A 20,212-nucleotide genomic window follows, 5' to 3' on the forward strand; every position below is an offset into this window, starting at 1 on the left:
TTAACTAAATAGAACAAATATATCCATTTATTGATTTCATCACATAATTTAACACACACTTTTCAAACAGCCCTGAACAAACATTACACCTAATACCATTACAAACATCACATAGAAGCCAACATGCATATGCAACAATATGCCATTACAAACATCACATTAATCAATTATAAAGATGAACACTTAAGCCAACCCAATGCAATAAGCCATTAACTTATTTGTTACATTCATTACGACTTATATAGCTATCTTTGCCTTGGCAAGATGATTATCAATATCTCGAGCACATTTGCCAAAGTATTCCATGTAGCCATTTGGAGGGTCAATGTCCTCATTGATCTTCTCATATTCAACTGTCCATTTAGATGCAGCAGTGCCATCACCCTTATCAATTACTTCAAGGATAAGCTTAAAGACCTTGTAGTGCTCATCAATATCTCCACCAAAGAGCTTGAAAATGATTTTTTTGTTCTGTTCATCAACTTCTTCAAGACTCTCATGACATGTGTGTACCTTGCCATCTGTTGTGAGTTATGATGGCATGGGTAGTTAATAAAAAATAAAAATGAAAACTTTGTATATAACAAATATAGAAAAATACCAGCACCCATTTTTTTTTTTAATAAATAAACTATTATATTTTTTTATTTTACCAATAAATATTTTTGTATAGAGAAAAAAGGAACAATTAATATTTATAGGTAAACCACAGTTATTCTTTATATGGTTAGTTTTAATCTCAAATAACTAATAATTGTTTTACGGTAAACAATTCATAATTTTTATATACTTCTAGAAGTAATGTAAAAAAACTTCTAATTTACAGGTAAATTCACTTATTTTGGTTAAGTGAATTATTTACAAATTATGAATTTGTCATAACCTTTCAAACATCTTTATCCATTGTAGGACAATTTCTCTAAATTTAGAAGTTTTTGGTCGGGTTGGTGGTTATTTTGGAGGGTTTTTGGTCTAATCGAGCAGCAGGTTGTAGGTGTTTGAAAGTTGTTTATGTGATCGCTCGCTATGAGGTTTGAGGGTTTTGTCACAAGATTTGTTTCTTTGGTGCGGGGGTTTGACATTAGTTTTTGAAGTTGACTTTGGTTTTTGGTTAAATTTGTATTGGTTGGATGGTGACTTTAATGTGCAGGATATATGATTTTTTTTTTTGTTTTGAGATATTCCGTCTATATATGACGCTCTTTGCTGTAGTTATTTTAGTCTTGCGTATCTTTGGTTGTCTTGAACATAAACTTGATATTTTAATAATTTTTGCTTTAAAAAAAAAATTACTCAAAGTTTTAGATTCGATTGTTTCTGATGTCAATTTGGATGAACTAATTTTAATTTTTCAATAATAATAATAGTAATAATAATAATAATAATAATAATAATAATAATAATTACCTATTACATAAATCAGTGTCTTATCTATGACATAACTTTAGACTTTTCTCAGCTTCTTAATTCTCGAAGATTGGCATCAAAAATATAACGTTTCTCGTAAATTGACAAATTTTTCTTTGTATAGTTCATTCAGTGTTCTTTTAATTCACAAAACTATTTTTTAATTAGAAGTATAATTATCATTAAGAATAAAAATAAAAACATAAAAACTTTGTCAAATCAAATAAGATGATGATTTGGTTATTAGATGAATAGAAACATAATATTACCTATGACATAAGTCCAGTGTTTAACCGAATCAGTGTGATGCCAATCTTCACCTTCATGAAGTTTGGTATGATGAACTCTTTCACAAAGGTTTTGCACTTCATGAAGTTCTGTTATGAACAAATTGTAGAACTTGTCAGCTGGTGTTTTGATCCCAACTTCAGTACTCAACTTACCAGAGAGCACCATTTCTTAGAAGAAAGAAAAGAGAGAAAAAAGTACTTAACCTATATGTGAGTTGATGAAAGTGTACACAACGCCATGCCTTAAATAGAAATCAAATTACATTATTATTGATTATTATACGATAAAGGCGATAAATTAAATTATTTTAAATAATGGGTGCTCTCCCACCCTACCAAATACCCATATCAAAACCAAAAAAAAAAATAAAAAAATAGCTCTCATAGTTGTTACTCATGATCTTCTTAGTGTGTGTTTGGTTTGACGTGTTGTCCATCAAACGTGAGTCTATCACAGTTACCAATGTAAAATTTGCGGTGAAATGCAAAAGCTTAAATTTGTAGAGTTATGATTTCGTACGTTTGCACCTTTTCTAACGTGTGCGTTTTTTTTCTTCCATATGGAATTCCAACCATGTATATGGTGCTCAAGTACATCCATGTGGTAAAGTTTGAACCTAGTGCAAATTGCGTCATTGGAGGTTTGCTTCAAAGGAGGAATATGAGGTGTCGATCCTAAGATTTTAAGTGTCTTACGTTGTGTCATTTTAATTATTCTAACGTATTTCTTTTAACATTTTTATTAGCGCAACAGAACAATGCTTGCAAAGCAAGCTAGGGTTTTTGATTATTGGAATTTTGAGAGAATAAGAAGAAGAGAGAATGTGAAGATTAGAACTTTGTAAATTGTGAATTCATTAGTTGTGAATTACACATACATGAGCTTATATACATTGTTTTGCTAGGTAGTTTAAGAAACAAGTTATCTCCCAAACCCTAACAACTTTATGCTAAAACCTTGCTAAAATTGTAACAAACTAATAATCAACTATATGTCTATAACCAACTTGGTGACAATATGTTTTAACCAAACAAGCTTTGATTAAAACATTAATCACTACACTAACTTGAATTAACAACTAACATCCTCCCTTAATTCAAGTTTCCACTTTCACCATACCAATCAAGCTTCTTAGCTTGATGAACCTGTCAAATTTCAGAGGTTTAATGAACAAATCTACAATCTGCAGTTCAGTAGAACAATGGACAATCTTCAATGCTTCCTTGTTTACTTGTTCTCTAAGAAAATCGATTTTGGCTTCAATGTGTTTGCTTCTTCCATGCAAAACTGGGTTTTCAACTTCGATTTCAACATCCTTAAGTATAGCTTCAAGCCAAACTGCTTCACAAGTTGTTAGACATCTTGCAAGGTACTCAGATTCACATGTTGACAATGGTAACACTGGTTGCTTCTTAGCACACTAAGAGATTAGAGCATTCAGAAACTTGAATAGGTAGCCTGAGGTCCTTTTTCTATCTTGCTTATCCCCACACCATTATGCATCAGAAGAAGCTATAAAATCCATATAATCTTCAGTCAGACATTTAGGAAACAATATGTCATATTCTAGTGTTCCCTTAATGTATCTCATCACTCTTTTAGCTGCTAGCAAGTGAGAAGCTCTTGGTTCAGTCATGAACCTATTGATGCTAACTGCATAAACAATATTAGGCCTACTATTGCACAAATACCTTAGTGATCTCAAAATTTTCTTGATCAATGTACGATCAACCAGTTCTTCATCTTCATTAATCACCAATTTCAAATTGACCTCAGTTGGTGATGAGGCAAGATTGCAGCTTACCATATTGAACCTCTTTAATATATCAGATGCATACTTCATCTGATGCATAACTAAGCCTTCAGACTCAGTAAATTCCATGCAAAGGAAGTATGTCAGCTTGCTAAATATGCCATCTCAAACTCTTTCATCATTTTCCCTTTGAATGCTTCTATCTCATTCACGTTGCTACTAGGCACAATTAGATCATCAACATATAAGCAGATGAGTATCTGATTACCTGCTTTTCCTTTCGTCACATAGACACCATACTCAGACTTGCATTTCAAAAATTCTTGCTGAACAAGAAAACTGTCAATCCTCTTATTCCATGCTCTTGGAGCATGTTTCAAGCCATAGAGAGGCTTGTGTAATTTGTACACATATCTCCATTTCCTTTGATTTTGAAACCTGGAGGTTGTGTTACGTATACAATTTCATCTAGTTGACCATTTAAGAAAGAACATTTTACATCTAAATGGTACATAGGCAAGTTTCTTCCACAAGCTATAGTAGCTATCAATCTCACAGTTTCTAGTCTAGCTACTGGTGCTTACACTTCAAAGTAGCCAAGGCCAACTTTCTGCATAAAGCCCCTTCCTACTAGCCTTGCTTTACGTTTTTCATAGTTGATTGGTTTTGAATCAGCTAACAATAAAAAAATGAACAAATTCCCCTTCTTAATTAACTTCATTGTCAGGAGTAATTTCATGACCATCTAGTCTTGTGGAGACAAATATATCTAAATATTTGTCTACCTGAAACTCTAGTGGCCTGAGTGACTTCAATTGGTACCTCATCTTGAGTATTAGCATCTTGTTGAACTTGTTCTTCTTCAATCAATTTAGGAATGGTTTAATTAGAACTCATCTCTTTTTTGTTCCAATCCCAAGCTTCTGATTCACAAACCTTAACATCTCCACTGATCACAATTGAATGATTCAGAGGATGATAGAGTCTATAGGCAACTGTTTCATGATATCCAACCAGTATCGTAGGTTTACTCTTGTCCCCCAACTTTCTTCTCTTTGCATCATGTATATGCTTGTAACACAGGGAACCATGTACTCTTAGCAGATTGCTTGCTTCCCAACCGTACTTCTTAAGTTTCAACATGATTATGGTCTTATCAAACAAGCTTATATTCCTTCTCTCAGCCAAACCATTGTATTGTGGAGTATATGGAGCAGTCACTTCATGAACTATGTCATTGTTTTCACAAAACTTCTCAAACACTTTTGAAGTATACTCTCCACCCCAATCAGTTCTCAAAATCTTAATAGATTTTCCACTTTGCTTTTCTACTAAGACTTTGAATTTCTAAAATATATCAAAAGCATCATTCTTTGCTTTGATTAGGTATAACCAAATTTTCCTACTAAATTCATTTACAAAACTGATGAAATACTTGTTTCCCCCTAATAAAGGAACCTCCGATGGGCCACACACTTCTGAATATACTACATTCAATATGTCTTTTGATCTATGTGCAGTCCAAATATTTTCAGGGAGTTATCCTTCTTATTGACTAAATAACCTTTCTCAACTAGCTGACCAACACTCAACAAGTTGCATTGCATACTAGGAAGATATAAAACTACTTCAATTATTGCCATCTTTACATCATTTTCTTCAATAACCGTCTTCCCCATTCCTTCTGCAACTAGTGTTCTATGATCAACCAATCTTACTTTTGTGTTTTTTACAAGATCAACTTCCCTAAATCAATCCTTATTTCCAGTCATATGATTAGAACAACCAGTATCTAAAAACCATCTTTCTGAATTGCAACTCTCATTACTAGTTTTTGTAACCATCAATAACACTGTGTAAGAATCTTAATCTTCTTGGGCAAATCTTAGCTTGTTGCTCATCTTTCTTTACTTGCTTTCCTTTACCAGACCAGCATTTAGAAGCAAAGTGACCAAAATTCTCACATTTAAAACACCGAATCTTCTTCTTATCAAAACCTTTCTTCTTGTTCTGATAAGAACTTCCTTCCTTTGAAGATTCACCTTTTTATGAACCTTTGTTCTTGCCTTTAGACCAGTTTCCTCCCTTAGGGATTGTTTGGATGACCAAAGAAAGGATAAGGAAAGAAAGTATGAGGAAAGATTGTTAAAGGAATGAAAGTGAGTAGAAAGTTTGTGGAAAGTGATATGATTTTATGGTTGTTTGGTAGGAGTGAAAATGAAAAGAAAGGGAGAGGAAAGAATGATATGTATTTAAAAAATGACATTACTACCCTCATATTTTAAAATTGAAAATAGAATAAGAAAGAAGAGCAAATTATGACAAAAAAATAACATACAGACAAGGGATTACAAATTATGTACGCAATACCCAACAGACCCAATAAAAACATTATTTATTTTTTTCAGAAGTAAAAAACATTATGTTGAAAAAATTAAATTAAATTATGAAGTAAACAATAATGTGCACAATCCAAAGCAAGGGCGTAAAGGTCTTTTGCTATGATGAAAAGCTTCTTTCCACTTTCTTTGCAATTTTAGGCGGAAGGCATTTTGATGTGGAGCCCATAAAAAAGCAATCTTTCCTTCCCCTTTCTTATTGGAAAGCTTCTTTCCACTTTCTTTGCAATTTTGGGCGGAAGGCATTTTGATGTGGGGCCCAAAAAAAGCAATCTTTCCTTCCCCTTTCTTATTGGAACTAAACCATGGATGCACAGTTTTCAAAAATCTTTCTTTCCTAAGGAGTATCCTTCCTTAGACAATTGGTGGAAACAAACATACCATTAGTGTTATTTTCCCCCTTCATATTCCTCCTTACAAAGCCTTGCAATCCTTATTCTTTACTTCTTTGTGCGCATTTGCATTTGTAGCTAGATAATTGTAACCATTTTGCACAATTTCCAACCAATCTTGTGCCCCAAAAAGATTCTTCATCACTGCACTCCATCTTTCCCAATTTTGTCCTTCAAGAATTGGAAGATGAGTGTTAAAACTACTGCTATCATTCATGGCTTCTTCTACAATGTTTCTTCCTTGATACTTGCATGATTGAATGTTTCTTGCACCCTTAAAACGAAACCAAAGGCTCCTAATGCCAAATTGTTAGCGCAACACAATAATGCTTGCAAAGCAAGCTAGGGGTTTTAGGATTTTTTTATTATTGGAATTTTGAGAGAATACGAAGAAGAGAGAATAAGAAGAAGAGAGAATGAAAATATTAGAATTGTGTAAATTGTGAATTTATTAGATTGTGAATTACACATGCATGAGCTTATATACATGGTTTTTCTAGGTAACTTAAGAAACAAGTCATCTCCCAAACCCTAACTACCTTATGCTAAAACGTAGCTAAAATTATAACAAACTTTAACAATTGAATAACCAACTATATCCAACTGGGTTACAATGTGTTTTAACCAAACAATCCTTGATTAAAACACTAATCATCATACTAACTTGAATTAACAACTAACACTTTTTTTGTTGCAAAATATTTATTCATAATCAAAATTCTACAAAAATAGATTTTTAATATGATTAATCAAAGCGAGTTAAAAAGAAATATATGTATACAGTCTGGGTGAAACAATTCTTGGTCAAACACTTACCTCCCAACCAGATTTCTAAGGCCCTTTCGCCTATGAATCAGAGGGTTAATTAAAATAAATACTAAGTTAAAATAATAATTTTGGTGCCCTAAAAAATTGTTGCATTAGGTGGCCGACCCTCCCAACTATACTCTGAGCCACCCCATCAACAATGGCAATGAGTAGAATAGATACCACGTAGAGGTTGAACGTCTATTCAACATAGGAATGAATATGTGAGTGACAAGTAGTAAAGAGGGGATTACAATGACTGGTAAACTTGTCGAGTTGGTAATTCAAGAGAAAAATTTGAGGGGGTGGGGGTTGCATAGGTGGTTGGGAGAAGTGATGGGATGTTAACAATGTGAGATCTCAACAAAGGTAGGCTAATATCATCTTTTTAAGGAGAGGGTTACTTAGGGGTATGTTTTGAGTGGGGTGTTCATAAGAAGAGGTATGCAATCATTACTATCTAAGCACCACGTGAACCTTTAGCGAATAGACATTTATGGATGAAGGTGTTGGTGGCGAAGCATAAGGTGGTAGATTTTTGGTGTTGTTTAGGGGACTTCAACTTAATTAGGGATAGAAAAGAGGGGAAAGAGGTGGGAGGCTACCTAGAGAGGGAGGATAAGCAAATGTTTAATCCTTTTATCCAATTTTCTTAGACTTTTTAACTTACCACTATTCAGCCAAAAATTCATATGGGTTCAACCGAATAGTGGGTGTATAAGTTGGTTGAATCTTATATTAGTTTCAAATAATTGGCAATTGGAATCAGGATTAGTTAAACTTTGGGCATTGCTATCGATTAATCGAATCGCACTCATCTAATACAACGACATGGAATGTTTGGTTCAACAATTACCGGTTGGCTAAAAAGGATATGCGGAAGGTGGTGGTGGTGGGGGCTTGGGAGTCTTGTCGCACACAAGTGTGGATTGGGTACAAGTTGGGTGAGAAACTAAAGGTGGTGAAAAGAAAGTTGAAACGGTGGAAAATGGAGGTGTATGAGGATATAAATTAAAACCTTAAGGTGCTTGTGGATTAGATTGTATGGCTAGATGTGCAAAGTGAAAGTAGGCAATTGTTGGAGGAAATAGTGGTGGAACACAAGGAAAAATTTATGCAAACCTCCAACATCCTTCACACCCATTTACAAAGAAGCGAAAAATTAAACTCCTTCTTCTGACCCCAAAACCTCCATTCTCCCAAATGTAAACATAAAGTATCCCATTTTACCTAAGATAATTTCCTAACATCTTCACTCCCCCCAAAAAATAAAAAATTGCAAAAAATAGAGTCAAGGGTAGAAATAATACCTAAGGGAGCTTTGAAGAAGGAAAAAATAATCTGAAATAGAGGACAATACAGACTTAAGGAGAATCAGTCAACCCCACAATGAAAGATTTTTGCTCTTCTAACCAAATAGTCTACTTCTAATACGCTCAACCAAGGGTTCAATACATATCTTGCATTCTCGTGAAATTGAGCATAAGTATTATCGAGATTAATTAATGAGTTTTAGTAAGTTAGTTGTTAAAAAATGGTAAAAATCATTTTAAGGTTTCATTAGTGTTCAATACTATTGATGCAATTTTACAAGTAAATCTTCTTATCTATAGAACCATGTCAAAATTGACCCGTATAAAAAAAAATCGTCAAAATCCTACGATTTTGCATAAATATTACGATTTCATATGATTTTACTAGGATTTTGCCTATTTTAAAATTTCGCAATGAATTTGAATATTTGAAGGTGAGTAAAGTCTCAAAATCCTAGATTTTAAAATTTAAGTTGCGATTTTGACAACAATGCTTAGGAATATAACATTTTATGAAATACCAGGAAGAGTTTGAATCCATTAAAAATTGCATATTTATATCATGTATTTACTCTAAAACTATAATAATGGACAATACCATTATTTTATAAAACAGAAATGCTTAAATGCACGACAGGCTTTGTCGTGTGACTTGCACGACTTTGTATTCCATTTATTGCTATTTCATATATTTTAATTAAAACTTAATTATAAAAAAGGGAGTGAAGCCACGTATTGGTCGTGTGGTTTCGTGGGCAGGAAATTGTCGTGTCCTTTAGCACTGCTCTTTATAAAATGGAGAAGATCTTACCTCGTCTTATGTCTGAGTTGATACAGTATATTTAGCAATTAAAAAAGAACACATAAAAATATAAACTAAAAAACACAAATATGCATTTATTGATTTTCATTACATAACTTAACACACATTTTTCAAACTGACACATACAAATGAAAGATCCACAGAAGCCAATATGCATATGCAACAATATGCCATTACAAACATCGCATTAATTACTTATAAAGATGAAGCCATTACAACATACTTGTTACTTTCTTTATGACTTATAGTGCTATATTTGCGCCTTTGACACAAAAAGAACATCAATATCTCGAGTGCATTTGCCAAAGTACTTCAAGAATGAGCTTAAAGACCTTATAGTGCTCATCAATATCTCCACCAACCAAAGAGCTTATAAGTGTTTTTTTTTATTCAGTTCATCAACTTCTTCAACACTCTCATGACATGTGTGTACCTTGCCATCTGTTGTGAATTATGATGGTATGGGAAATCAATACAAATACAAATGAAAACTTTGTCTATAACAACTATAGAAAATTAAAAGCACCTATTTTTTTTAACAAATAAACTATTATACTCTAACCCTAAAAAAAACTATTACATTGTTTTCATTTTTCCAATGAATATTTTTTCTAAAGAAATATATGAACAATAAATATTTATAGGTAAACCACAGATATTCTTTATATGATTTATTATAATCTCTCAAATAATTCATAATTTTTATATACTTTATTTCATTACTTTTTATTTATTTAATATGTTTTGAGATCTCATAGTCTATATTAACAAAATTTACAGATTAAATTGATCACATTATTTTTAACATTTTGTAGTTAAAATTAGTATCTCAGTATTTATTCAGTTTCCTTTTATTTTACTAGTATCTCAGTATTTATGCAGCAACATTTTACCATTGTAGGTGGTTGTGTGTAGTTAATTATATTTATTAATTATTACTAGTATTATTTTTTGAACTACCAAAGCCAGTATTGTTAATTTTATTTATGCTGTACTGGGCATCCAATTATCGACATTTTTTATGATTTCTCTATTTATCGTTAATATTTGAACCACAAGTCAACAACCTTATATCTACCTAGGATTATTTTTAACATTTTTTATGACTTCTCTACTTAAGTTTAATATTCCAACCACAAGTCAACCTTATATCTATCGAGGAATATTTTTTAATGATGTTTACATGCATGTGTGTACAGTGTTCCTACAAAATCAAATCTCTTTAAGAAGCATGATTGTTTGTTGAATGTTAGTTTGCGGGACCATTTGGCAAGAGATTTTCAAGTGGAAGGCTCGTGACGATTATACTCCCTCTGTCTCATTTTAATTGAGTCTTGACCCATTTTATCATAAATATAAAGTAGAATATATTGATTTGGAAGTGGTGAAAATAATATTAATTAGTGTTTTTTTTAAGGAAGTATTAATTAGTGTTATAATTGAAAAAAAATAATTAATATTGTATTGAAAAGTGAAATAAGTAAATTTTTCTGGGACAATATTTTTTTGCAAATGGCTCAATTATTATAGTTATTATGGGACGGAGGGAGTATTTTCCGTTCAAAACGATCAAAAGTGAAAGAGGTGGTTGGCAAGTTAATTCAAATTTATTTAGTTTTTGAACGTCTTTATTAGATAAATGAGGAACATAGTTATAATATGAATTAGGGGGTGTATTGGATTGAGATTTCAAGAGATTTTAAAAGACTTTTTGATGATAATAAAATTTTGTGGTATTCAATCATGACTTTTATAAAATATAACAAAATCTTGTGGTATTCAATTAAGATAATTAAGACTTTTTTCAAGGACAACAAAATCTGTTGGTATTCAATCAAGATTTGTTAGGACTTATAAAATGTCTATTGGTATTAAAAATATAGAGATTTGGAGAGATTCTTTAATGTGTAATGGATTTTGAGAGACTTTTTTAGTTAAAATACACTTACTGAACAATCTCATACAAAAGCTTGAGACTTTCTCACAATCGTAAGGATTATTTTCTGTTGCTGCCACCAATTGTTTCCGTTCATCTCTATTTCTTTTCAATTTTTTATTTTGTTCATAGTCAATTTCAACCTGACATTGCATTAACTTGTTCTTGATTTCTTTTATTTGAAAATTTTGCATCTGTCACAAGAGTTGTACTTCAAAAAGGTCCTTGACAGGTTTGGAATGTTAAATTCGAAACTTGTAACAACGCTTATATCTCAGCAATTGAAGTTAGGTGTAAACAAGTATACAAGAACTGAAGATAGAACTTATATGGACAACATCCCTTAATCTAGTGTTGTAAGGTCATTGATATGGTTCTTCAAAAAAAAAGACTGGCATTAATATAATTTTTTTGTTGACAAAAGTGATATTGGTATTTTATTACACATTTTCTTTTTATGCATATTCATTCAACGTGTTTTTTTTTTTTTTTTAATTTTTTTTTTTTACGTGATGTATGTTTTGTACATTGTTTTATAAGAAATTTATTAGTCATTGTTAATTTTACAACTTTGATGTATTTTTTTTATTGTTTTTGTGTTCACTGAACTTATTTCAATTTTTCGTTAAAATCCATCAAAATCACGAATTGAAAAATCCATTTTTTTTATTGTTTTTGTGTTCGCTAAACTTGTTTTAATTCCCTGAACTTGTGTTCATGAATCCATTAAAATCCAAATTGAAAAATCTAATTGTAAAAAGTCATTTGAAAAAAGTCTTTTAAAATCTCATAGAGTCTTTACAATCCTATAAAATTTTTAAAATCTTTAAGACTTTTTCAATCAAAGTCTTTTAAAATCTCATAGAGTCTTTACGCTCCTACAAAATCTTTTAAAATCTTTAAGACATTTTCAATCAAAATAGTCTTTTAAAATCTCAATCCAATACATCACCCCCCAGTGTCTTACCTATGACATAAACTCGACTTTTTTTGGGGAGTACTTCGGTGCCTTTAAGTTGGGAAAGGCATGTTCCTTTGACCCAATCAAAACCTGACACATGTCATTGCTTTATTTAACTAATAAACAACAAACAAAAAACTAGGTTCTAGAATAGAGAAGAGAGATCAGGTAACAATACTCGAACGAAATTTAGAAACAAAACATAACCATAGAACCCAATATCTGCAACTTCACTTCACCAGCGTACCACCTCCGCCGCCTCTCTCCGCCTCACCGTCGGAAATCGTTCTACCACAGGACGCCCATAATGGACCTCCTCCCGTATTCTCAATCTATTTTCAAATTTGATGGAGCTTTGTAAGAAAATAGATTCTAGTTTATGTAAAAAAAAAATAGGGATTGGAATTGTTTGAATTGATTTTGGATTGTAATTGTTTGAATTTAATGACCCTACCAAAAATTGTGATACAAATTCCTGTTTATGTGAACAAAAAAAAAATAGTGACAAGGGAGAAAGACGATTCTCTCTTTTCTACAAGGCAAATTCTACCATACATCCAACATATTTGAGTGTACTGGTACACCAAACCCTTAAATTTATAGTTAAATGAGTTACTTTTTGAAGAAAAATATTATTTTTTATCATTTATAATTATAATGATTAAAATCTTATTCACCAAAAGCACCAACGAATTAAAATTGAATTTTTTTGAATTTTTATCGCTCGTAATAGAGAACTTTGATTATTTTATACAATAATATGTAAAAAAGCTTATTATGATTCTTATAAACAATGAATGATGTGTTTTTCTTATGAAATGATATTTTCTGAGATATAAATGCCGACAAATAACTATTTATTTCATAAAATTGATTGTTAATGTATAAATTTAGGAAGCAGGAGTACCGATACACCTTAATTTATGAGTGTACCATAGAAGTTCCCTTTCCACAATCCCAGTTTTGTATTTTTTAAATAAGATAACGACACGTGTCATGTTTTGAATGGGTAAGGAGGAGGCAATGGTGTTGTTACGGCTGCGGTTATGCCTTATGCACCCTGCATAAATCCAGAAATGGTTTCTTTGAGTTGTACGCCAAAACCATTAGATGTATTTAATGGTTACTAGCACCCTGCATAAATCATAGTATGTTTTGTATAAAATTATGCCAAAACCATTTTGCTGTGTAAATGATTTCTGTGAGTTGTACTCCAAATTCGTTTCTGGATTTATGCAGGGTGCATAAGGATTTCCTTATGCACCATAACCGCACCCGTGTTGTTACTTATTACGCTTCTCTTTTTTCTGTTCTATAAACCCGATTTTTGTTTGTTTATTTTTTAAATAAAACAATGACACGTGTCATGTTTTGATTGGGGTCAAAGACACATGTGTTTCCCGCCTTAAAGGCATTGAAGTGCTCCCTGAATAGACAAATTTTAGAGCATCCACAATGGGATAGTCTTAAACATTTAAGACATGGTACCTAATAGGTACGTACCCTCATTGTGGAAAATAAAATTGAGGGTCTTAAAAGATGCAAGGTCTAAATTAAGACCTCATTCTTAAATGGGCACACATCACCTTTTTATTAAAATAATAATTAAAATATATTAAAATAGATAGTTTATTAAATAAATAATATTGGTGGGACCCAATTAAACCTTTTCTTAAAGGGTCTCCATTTGAGTGGTTGAGTACCTATTAGGTACTATTATTAAAAAATTATTAAAAAGTGATGTGTCAATGAGGGACCCATTTAAGACCTCAAAGTTACTACTGAGTTGAGTCACAACCATGTCGTTCTCTTTAAGACGTTTCACGACACTGCTCAAAATTGTACAAGTCAAACTATCAACCACGTCATCTCCACGATAAAACAAGTCTAACTACAACTTTGCTATTAACTTCTGCATTATATATATAGTTAATCCTTTGAGAATTACATTCTTAGATATCGCTATTAAGGTCATTCGAATTTAATACCGAAACTATTATAATATGGTATTGTGACCACTCTATGAAGTTATTGAGACCTCTCAAATATGATGTTATCATCATTCTAACCTTTAACTTCTCCTAAATATCGATATGGTACTGCAACCATTCAAATATGGTTATACCACCATTTTAACATCTAGCTACTCCAAAGGTGGAAAATTAACGAAATTATATATAAACTACGAAGATCATTCTTAGTTCTGAAAGGACATTATTATTCCTAAAAATGGACTATGATCTTAAAAGTACTTTTTATTCTATAGAGACATGGAGTATTAAAGAGACTATAATATTAAGATCATTCTTAATTATGAAGGACATTATATCTCAAACGAGACTATGATCTTAATAACACTTTTAATTCTAAAGGGATAGAAAAGAAAGGTGAGAAGTGGCTCGAAAATTCATCGAGCATAAAGAGCGAGAAGAGAGAAAGAGTTCTCGATAACTCAATAAAATTCTTTGGTGTGTTTTATGAACTACGTGGAGTCCTCTCTCTCTCTCTATGGGAGCCAATTAATTCAAAGACTCTTATGGATAAGATCAAAAAGAAACAAACCCCAAAAGTGAAGGATGAAGGTGAGAAAAACACAAGAAGGGGGGGGGGGGTGTAACACCCCGTTTTCCCAACATCATAAATATCAAAGTAAATCAGAGTTTAACACCTAACGGGCATGCTACACTGCTTTTCAAAAATTCATAAATAGAATAAAGTACTATTTATTAAAATCAACTTTGATAAAATATCAGTTCATTGCAGCGGAAAGTATTTTTCAACATTAAACAACTTCCAATAAAACCTTGGCACACGGCCTCAACAAAATATCTGTAAAGATTAAATTCAACATCAACAGTTTCATAATGATACATAAGGAATGAAAACACGACAACAATTTCCCATCCCGTTACGTATCAGAGCCCTAAGACACTTGAGCCACCACTTCTAATAAGCTTTAATACCTGCAAGTTACCCATACGAAGGGCAACAATTCCAAGCAGAAGGGGTGAGATTCACAAACAATAATAGTAGATATATAAATCATCAACTTAATTAAATAACATAATTAGCATAATATATTCAACAATAATATTCATACTTCTTCATCTTTAAAAACACTTACTAAATCAACCAACGACGACAACAACAACTCAATCAACAACAACAACAATAACTCACTCAACGACAACCACAATTACAACAACGACAACAACACAATCAATCGACAACGACATCAACTACGACAAATTCTCCATCAACAACAACGACAACAACAACATCAAGGTAGCACCATTTCCATCGTGTTGAATGACTAAGCATTCCGAGGCATAAGCCCCCAACAATTTGAATGACAAGGCATTCCAGGGCATAAGCCCTCAACGGTTGAATGATTAACATTCCAGGGCATGAGCCCTCAACAATTTGAATGACAAAACATTCCAGGGCATAAGCCCTCCACGGTTGAATGATTAACATTCCAGGGCATGAGCCCTCAACAGTTGAATGACAAAGCATTCCAGGGCATGAGCCCTCAACGGTTTCCTAATCATGAAAGGACTCAACTTGTGTATATCAACATACAACTCAACTACGACAGCGACAACATAGGCAACGACAACGATCGTGCATAATAACTCACTCACTCCCCAACTTGGTCAACATCAACAACCTATGACTCCGTTACTTAGAAACGACAACTCGCCACTTACAACTCGAACCAACACATTGTACATTCTAATTGAATGCAGTTAAGTAGAAACCAGCGATCATTAACAATCATAATCAATCAACAGCAACACAAACAGTATACAGACAGCGTGATATAACAATATCTTTGCAATTCAACACTATCTAACATTCCCACATAATCCAAGTAATGCGTATGCAATTATATCATATTAAAAATAACCTCAATTCATCACAATCAGCTTCACACATCATCCTTAATATCCTATACAACTTTCATTGCTATCCCAAAGTTCAACTCACAACATGGATTAAATACTTGTAAACACCTTAATTGAACTCATAGTACTTCTAGTTTTGAGCCTTGGAATTATCCCATAAGTTTTGGATTAACTTAGAAATGGTTGTGCTGAATTTTCATAAGATTTCACTAAGACCTCCTTGGAGTATTTTCATCATAACTCCTAAACCAAATATCATTTTCGAGTCAAACCCAAGCCATTGGAAAGCTAACAAAATTATCTACAACTTTCATGTTTACACCAAATGCCAATTCAAAACAGAAACGTGTGAAAAAGACGCTAGAACGCGAAACAGGTGATGCTGTCACTGTGCAGCTCGCGAGGCGAGTAAGTTTACTCGCTGTGGCGAGTTGCGACATACAACTCTACGGAAACAGACCAGTTTCCAGCCAAAAACCCAATTTTTCATCCACCCAAACCCCAAAACCGATTCTAAACATCATTACATGAAACATCTAATGTCTGTTCATCATTTCTACATCAATTCGCCCTAATTCCATCACTTAATCATCAATTCTCATCATACCCTTAATTCCCAATTCACCAAATTTATTCATAACCTTTGCCAAACAGAATCAGAATTATATAAACTAAAATCATTGCAAGTTAGCCTCACCCTTACCTTAGATTGAAGGACAGAACTCTACAGAAAATCCGGTTCTTTTCACTTGGCTCTCCTCTTGGTTTTCTCTTGCTTTCTCCCAAAACTGATGTACGTGAAAACTGTTTCTTTCTGACTTCTCCCTTTTTCTTAACTCCCCACTTATTTCAATTTAACTCCCCAATTAATTCTATTAATTATTAATTAACCCCACAACTCTAATAATTACTAATTCTCACTTATTCTATTGAATAGTAAAATAACTCATTTAATAAAATATAACACACCACATAATCAACATAATTATATAAAAATCATATATAAAAAGACTTTAAATCAACCAATAATAATTAAATAAAATTGGGGCGTTACAGGGGGGGTTGAATTGTGTTGGCTTTTTCTTCTTTTTCTCCTAAGCTGAAAACACTGATCAGAAGCAGATAGAGTTATACTTCTGAAGTGATGTTCAGAACTAGTTGCAGCGGATAAAACAGAGAGAGAGAGAGAGAGAGAAGAAAGACACAAAACAGTTATACAGGTTTCTTCCACAAACCGGAAGTCAGTCATGTCCCCCTTGCACTTCCAAGGAGAGTTCACCATGTAATATCTGATTACAATTGCTCACTACTAAAAACTAGCAAGAGACTTCAAATGGTCAAGCACAACTGCAAGAGACTTCTTATGCTCCTGAACACAATCAAGAGACTTCTAATGCTCAAGCACAACTGCAAGAGACTTCTGAATTCAAACAAAATTACAAGAAAAATATTTGAGGTTGAACACTTGATATACAATCAGCGGTGTTCACAATACAAATCAGATACAGTCTCTTAAGACTCTATAATTTCTAAAATATGAAAGTTGATAAGAAATTCTAAGTGAACTTTTGACTGCAGAACAATTTCAGCAGAGTTTTGGCACACGTAATTCTTGGTATGTTCTGTATATAACTCTGAGTCTTCACTTCTTTATATAGAGGTGTGAAAGAGACGTTGTGAATTGCCAGCACATTCAAAATATAGTCGTTTGAAGTTTTGATCAATCACCAATGATCTTTTGCCTGATATAGTTATTGTCCTATGAATGATCAATTTCAAATGCACTCCCATTGTGAAGGAACATCGTTGTAGTCATAGCTGTTTTTCTTGTCTTATAGCAGAGACAAAAACAGAGTAGTGGAGGTAGTGGTTGTACACTTCGTACAATTGTACTTTGTCAACGCTCTTTGAAGAACAAGCATCCAATGCCTTCAATTCCTTTCAAACTAGCCGTTGCATCACTTTTCCAGTCTTCTGTAATGGTTAGACGAGATTGAATCCATTGAACAACTTTTGAGGCTTTAAGTTGCATCTCCTGATGAGCTGCAGCTTCTGGTGATTTTCAGCTTCTGATGAACTTGCTTCTGATGAATTTGCTTCTGATGACGTCACCATTTCAGGAGCACTTTGTCTTCAGGAGCAGTTTTTTCAGATGCTTTAAGCTTCCTTTTTTTTGTTGATTCCTTTGCTATTTATTATTCTTCCAAGATCTTTTTAAGATGTCAAATTTTGTCTAAAGTCCTGTACACTTGAACAAATATTAGCATATCCAATTGACAATTTTTTATACCTTGTTATCATCAAAACTCTCAAGGGTTAGTGTTAAACACATTTTGTTCCAACAAAGGAAACAAATTAATTGGTTATGAATAGATAGAAGATAGGAAACTCACACCAAAGAAGTGATATGCACGAATAAAAATTAATAATTACTATTATTTTAATCATTATCTATAATTAAATAGCACAATTTGAACATTACTAATATGTGCTCTAATTTATGTGGTACTTCCACACTATATTTTTTCAATTCACACAACACTAGATCAAAATCTCGTTACTATTCTAATTTCCTTCCAACCTCACACCAATGTTCCTACCAATTTGATAGGAAATTGTTAGGATGTTTTATTGGATCTTCATGATTTTATGTTTGCTATTAAAATTTGGGTCCTTAATTTATTGCCAACAAAGAAGATAGGAGTACCATTGCTGGAAATTAAAATATTGCACGTCAAACACTTCCTTTTAATTTACTGCCTCTATTGTGTAATCAACGATGTAATGTAAAACAAAATAAAAATGATGTCCAGTTCCGGCGTGTGCTGTGGTTTATGTCACAACGTTGTGTTCCAATGGATCTGCTGTTTCCGATGGTTTGACTCGAAAGAGCGATTATAGTTTGCTTTTGTTTTGCATGGAGTTGATGGATCTTAGATCGCTTTTGCGTTAGGAGACGATTCATATGCCAGTTTAGATTCGCCATTCACTATGGTTGACTTGGTTTGTGGGGCTCAAAAGGGTCGTTTAACTTATTATCTTTGTTGCAGGGAGTTGATGGTACATAGATCCGCTTCCGTGTTGACGAACGATCCAATCACCACATTGAAGACCTTTGATTAGTTTTATGATTAAATAGATGTTGATCCAGTAATTGTGTTGATTTAATTTTTTATATTACCCGAGACTGTGGGGCTCAAAAAGGTGTTTAGCTTGCTGTCTTTTTTGCAGGGAGTTCATCATACATTTACCCGCTTCCATGTTAATGAACAGTTGAATCTCCACATTGAAGACCCTTGATTAGTTTTAGGATTAAATAGATGTTGACCTACACATTTGTGTAGATTTACTAAATTAGGTTTATGTCCCATTTTTTTTATGTATTTTTTCTTTTCTTTTTTTTAGAATATTTATGAACACAAATGATAGAGTCTAGTTGAGATACCTTATTTTCCCTACAATATCATTCTGCTCTTAGAAAGAAACAAAAAAGCTTAGTAGCAGTATATTGGAATTGGTATTACAGGAATGTGCGGATGATATCACCACATCTCAAAAGGTAATTGTGCCAGAAACTCAGTTAGGTAAGAAGGTAGTAATGGTTCCTCTCCCACACTGTTTCCTATGCTTCAGGACCGGGAATTACTTCGGCATGTGAGGGCTTTGAAGAATAAAGCATCTCAAGAACTATTTAGTACTTACTTTGTTGTGAATTCGTTGTGAAAACCACACCAATAAAAACTTGATATGTGAAGTAAATTAATACCAAGTAATCAAATCAAGCGGGTAGCAAATAATTCAAACAAAAGTAAACAACAAGAGATAAAAGGAAGAAGGAGAACACAAGAATTTGTTTACCCAGTTCGGTCTAATGATGACCTAGTCTGGGAGAGAGAGCAGCTCTCCGTTCCACTATAATGATATGAGTTTCTTTACAAAGAGATATTGAGTTATAAGAATCAGTCTTCAAACCTAATTATACTCAAGTCTCAGCCTCTTCCCGTGACCAAGAGACTCAATCCTAATAGTGTTTTGTTCAAGGTGAATCAAAACAATCCCAACCCTAGTGTTGTTGCCTAGACAAATTCTCTATAAATCCTAGTTTGTATGTTGGCTTCTAAACCCTGTTTTCTACATAGTGTTTTGTTTCTACACACATAATCATCTGATATAAGGTTTATATTTATAGTGGAAAGCATCCCTCATAAAAAGGAACAAAATC

At 32.8% G+C, this 20,212-nt stretch overlaps 1 protein-coding gene across 1 annotated transcript; it reads right to left on the reverse strand.

Moving 5' to 3' along the window:
• Window positions 1-5: 5 nt before the first annotated feature.
• On the reverse strand, window positions 6-1,922 carry LOC11416433 (MLP-like protein 43). Its single transcript, XM_003628152.4, has 2 exons — window positions 1,677-1,922; window positions 6-521 (listed from the first exon to the last, which is right to left on the reverse strand). Exons 1-2 carry the CDS (start codon window positions 1,861-1,863, stop codon window positions 238-240), a joined length of 471 nt encoding a protein of 156 aa, XP_003628200.1. The 5' UTR covers window positions 1,864-1,922; the 3' UTR covers window positions 6-237.
• Window positions 1,923-20,212: the final 18,290 nt, after the last annotated feature.

This window comes from Medicago truncatula, chromosome 8 (assembly GCF_003473485.1).
Source record: "Medicago truncatula cultivar Jemalong A17 chromosome 8, MtrunA17r5.0-ANR, whole genome shotgun sequence".
NCBI classification, from domain to species: domain Eukaryota; kingdom Viridiplantae; phylum Streptophyta; class Magnoliopsida; order Fabales; family Fabaceae; genus Medicago; species Medicago truncatula.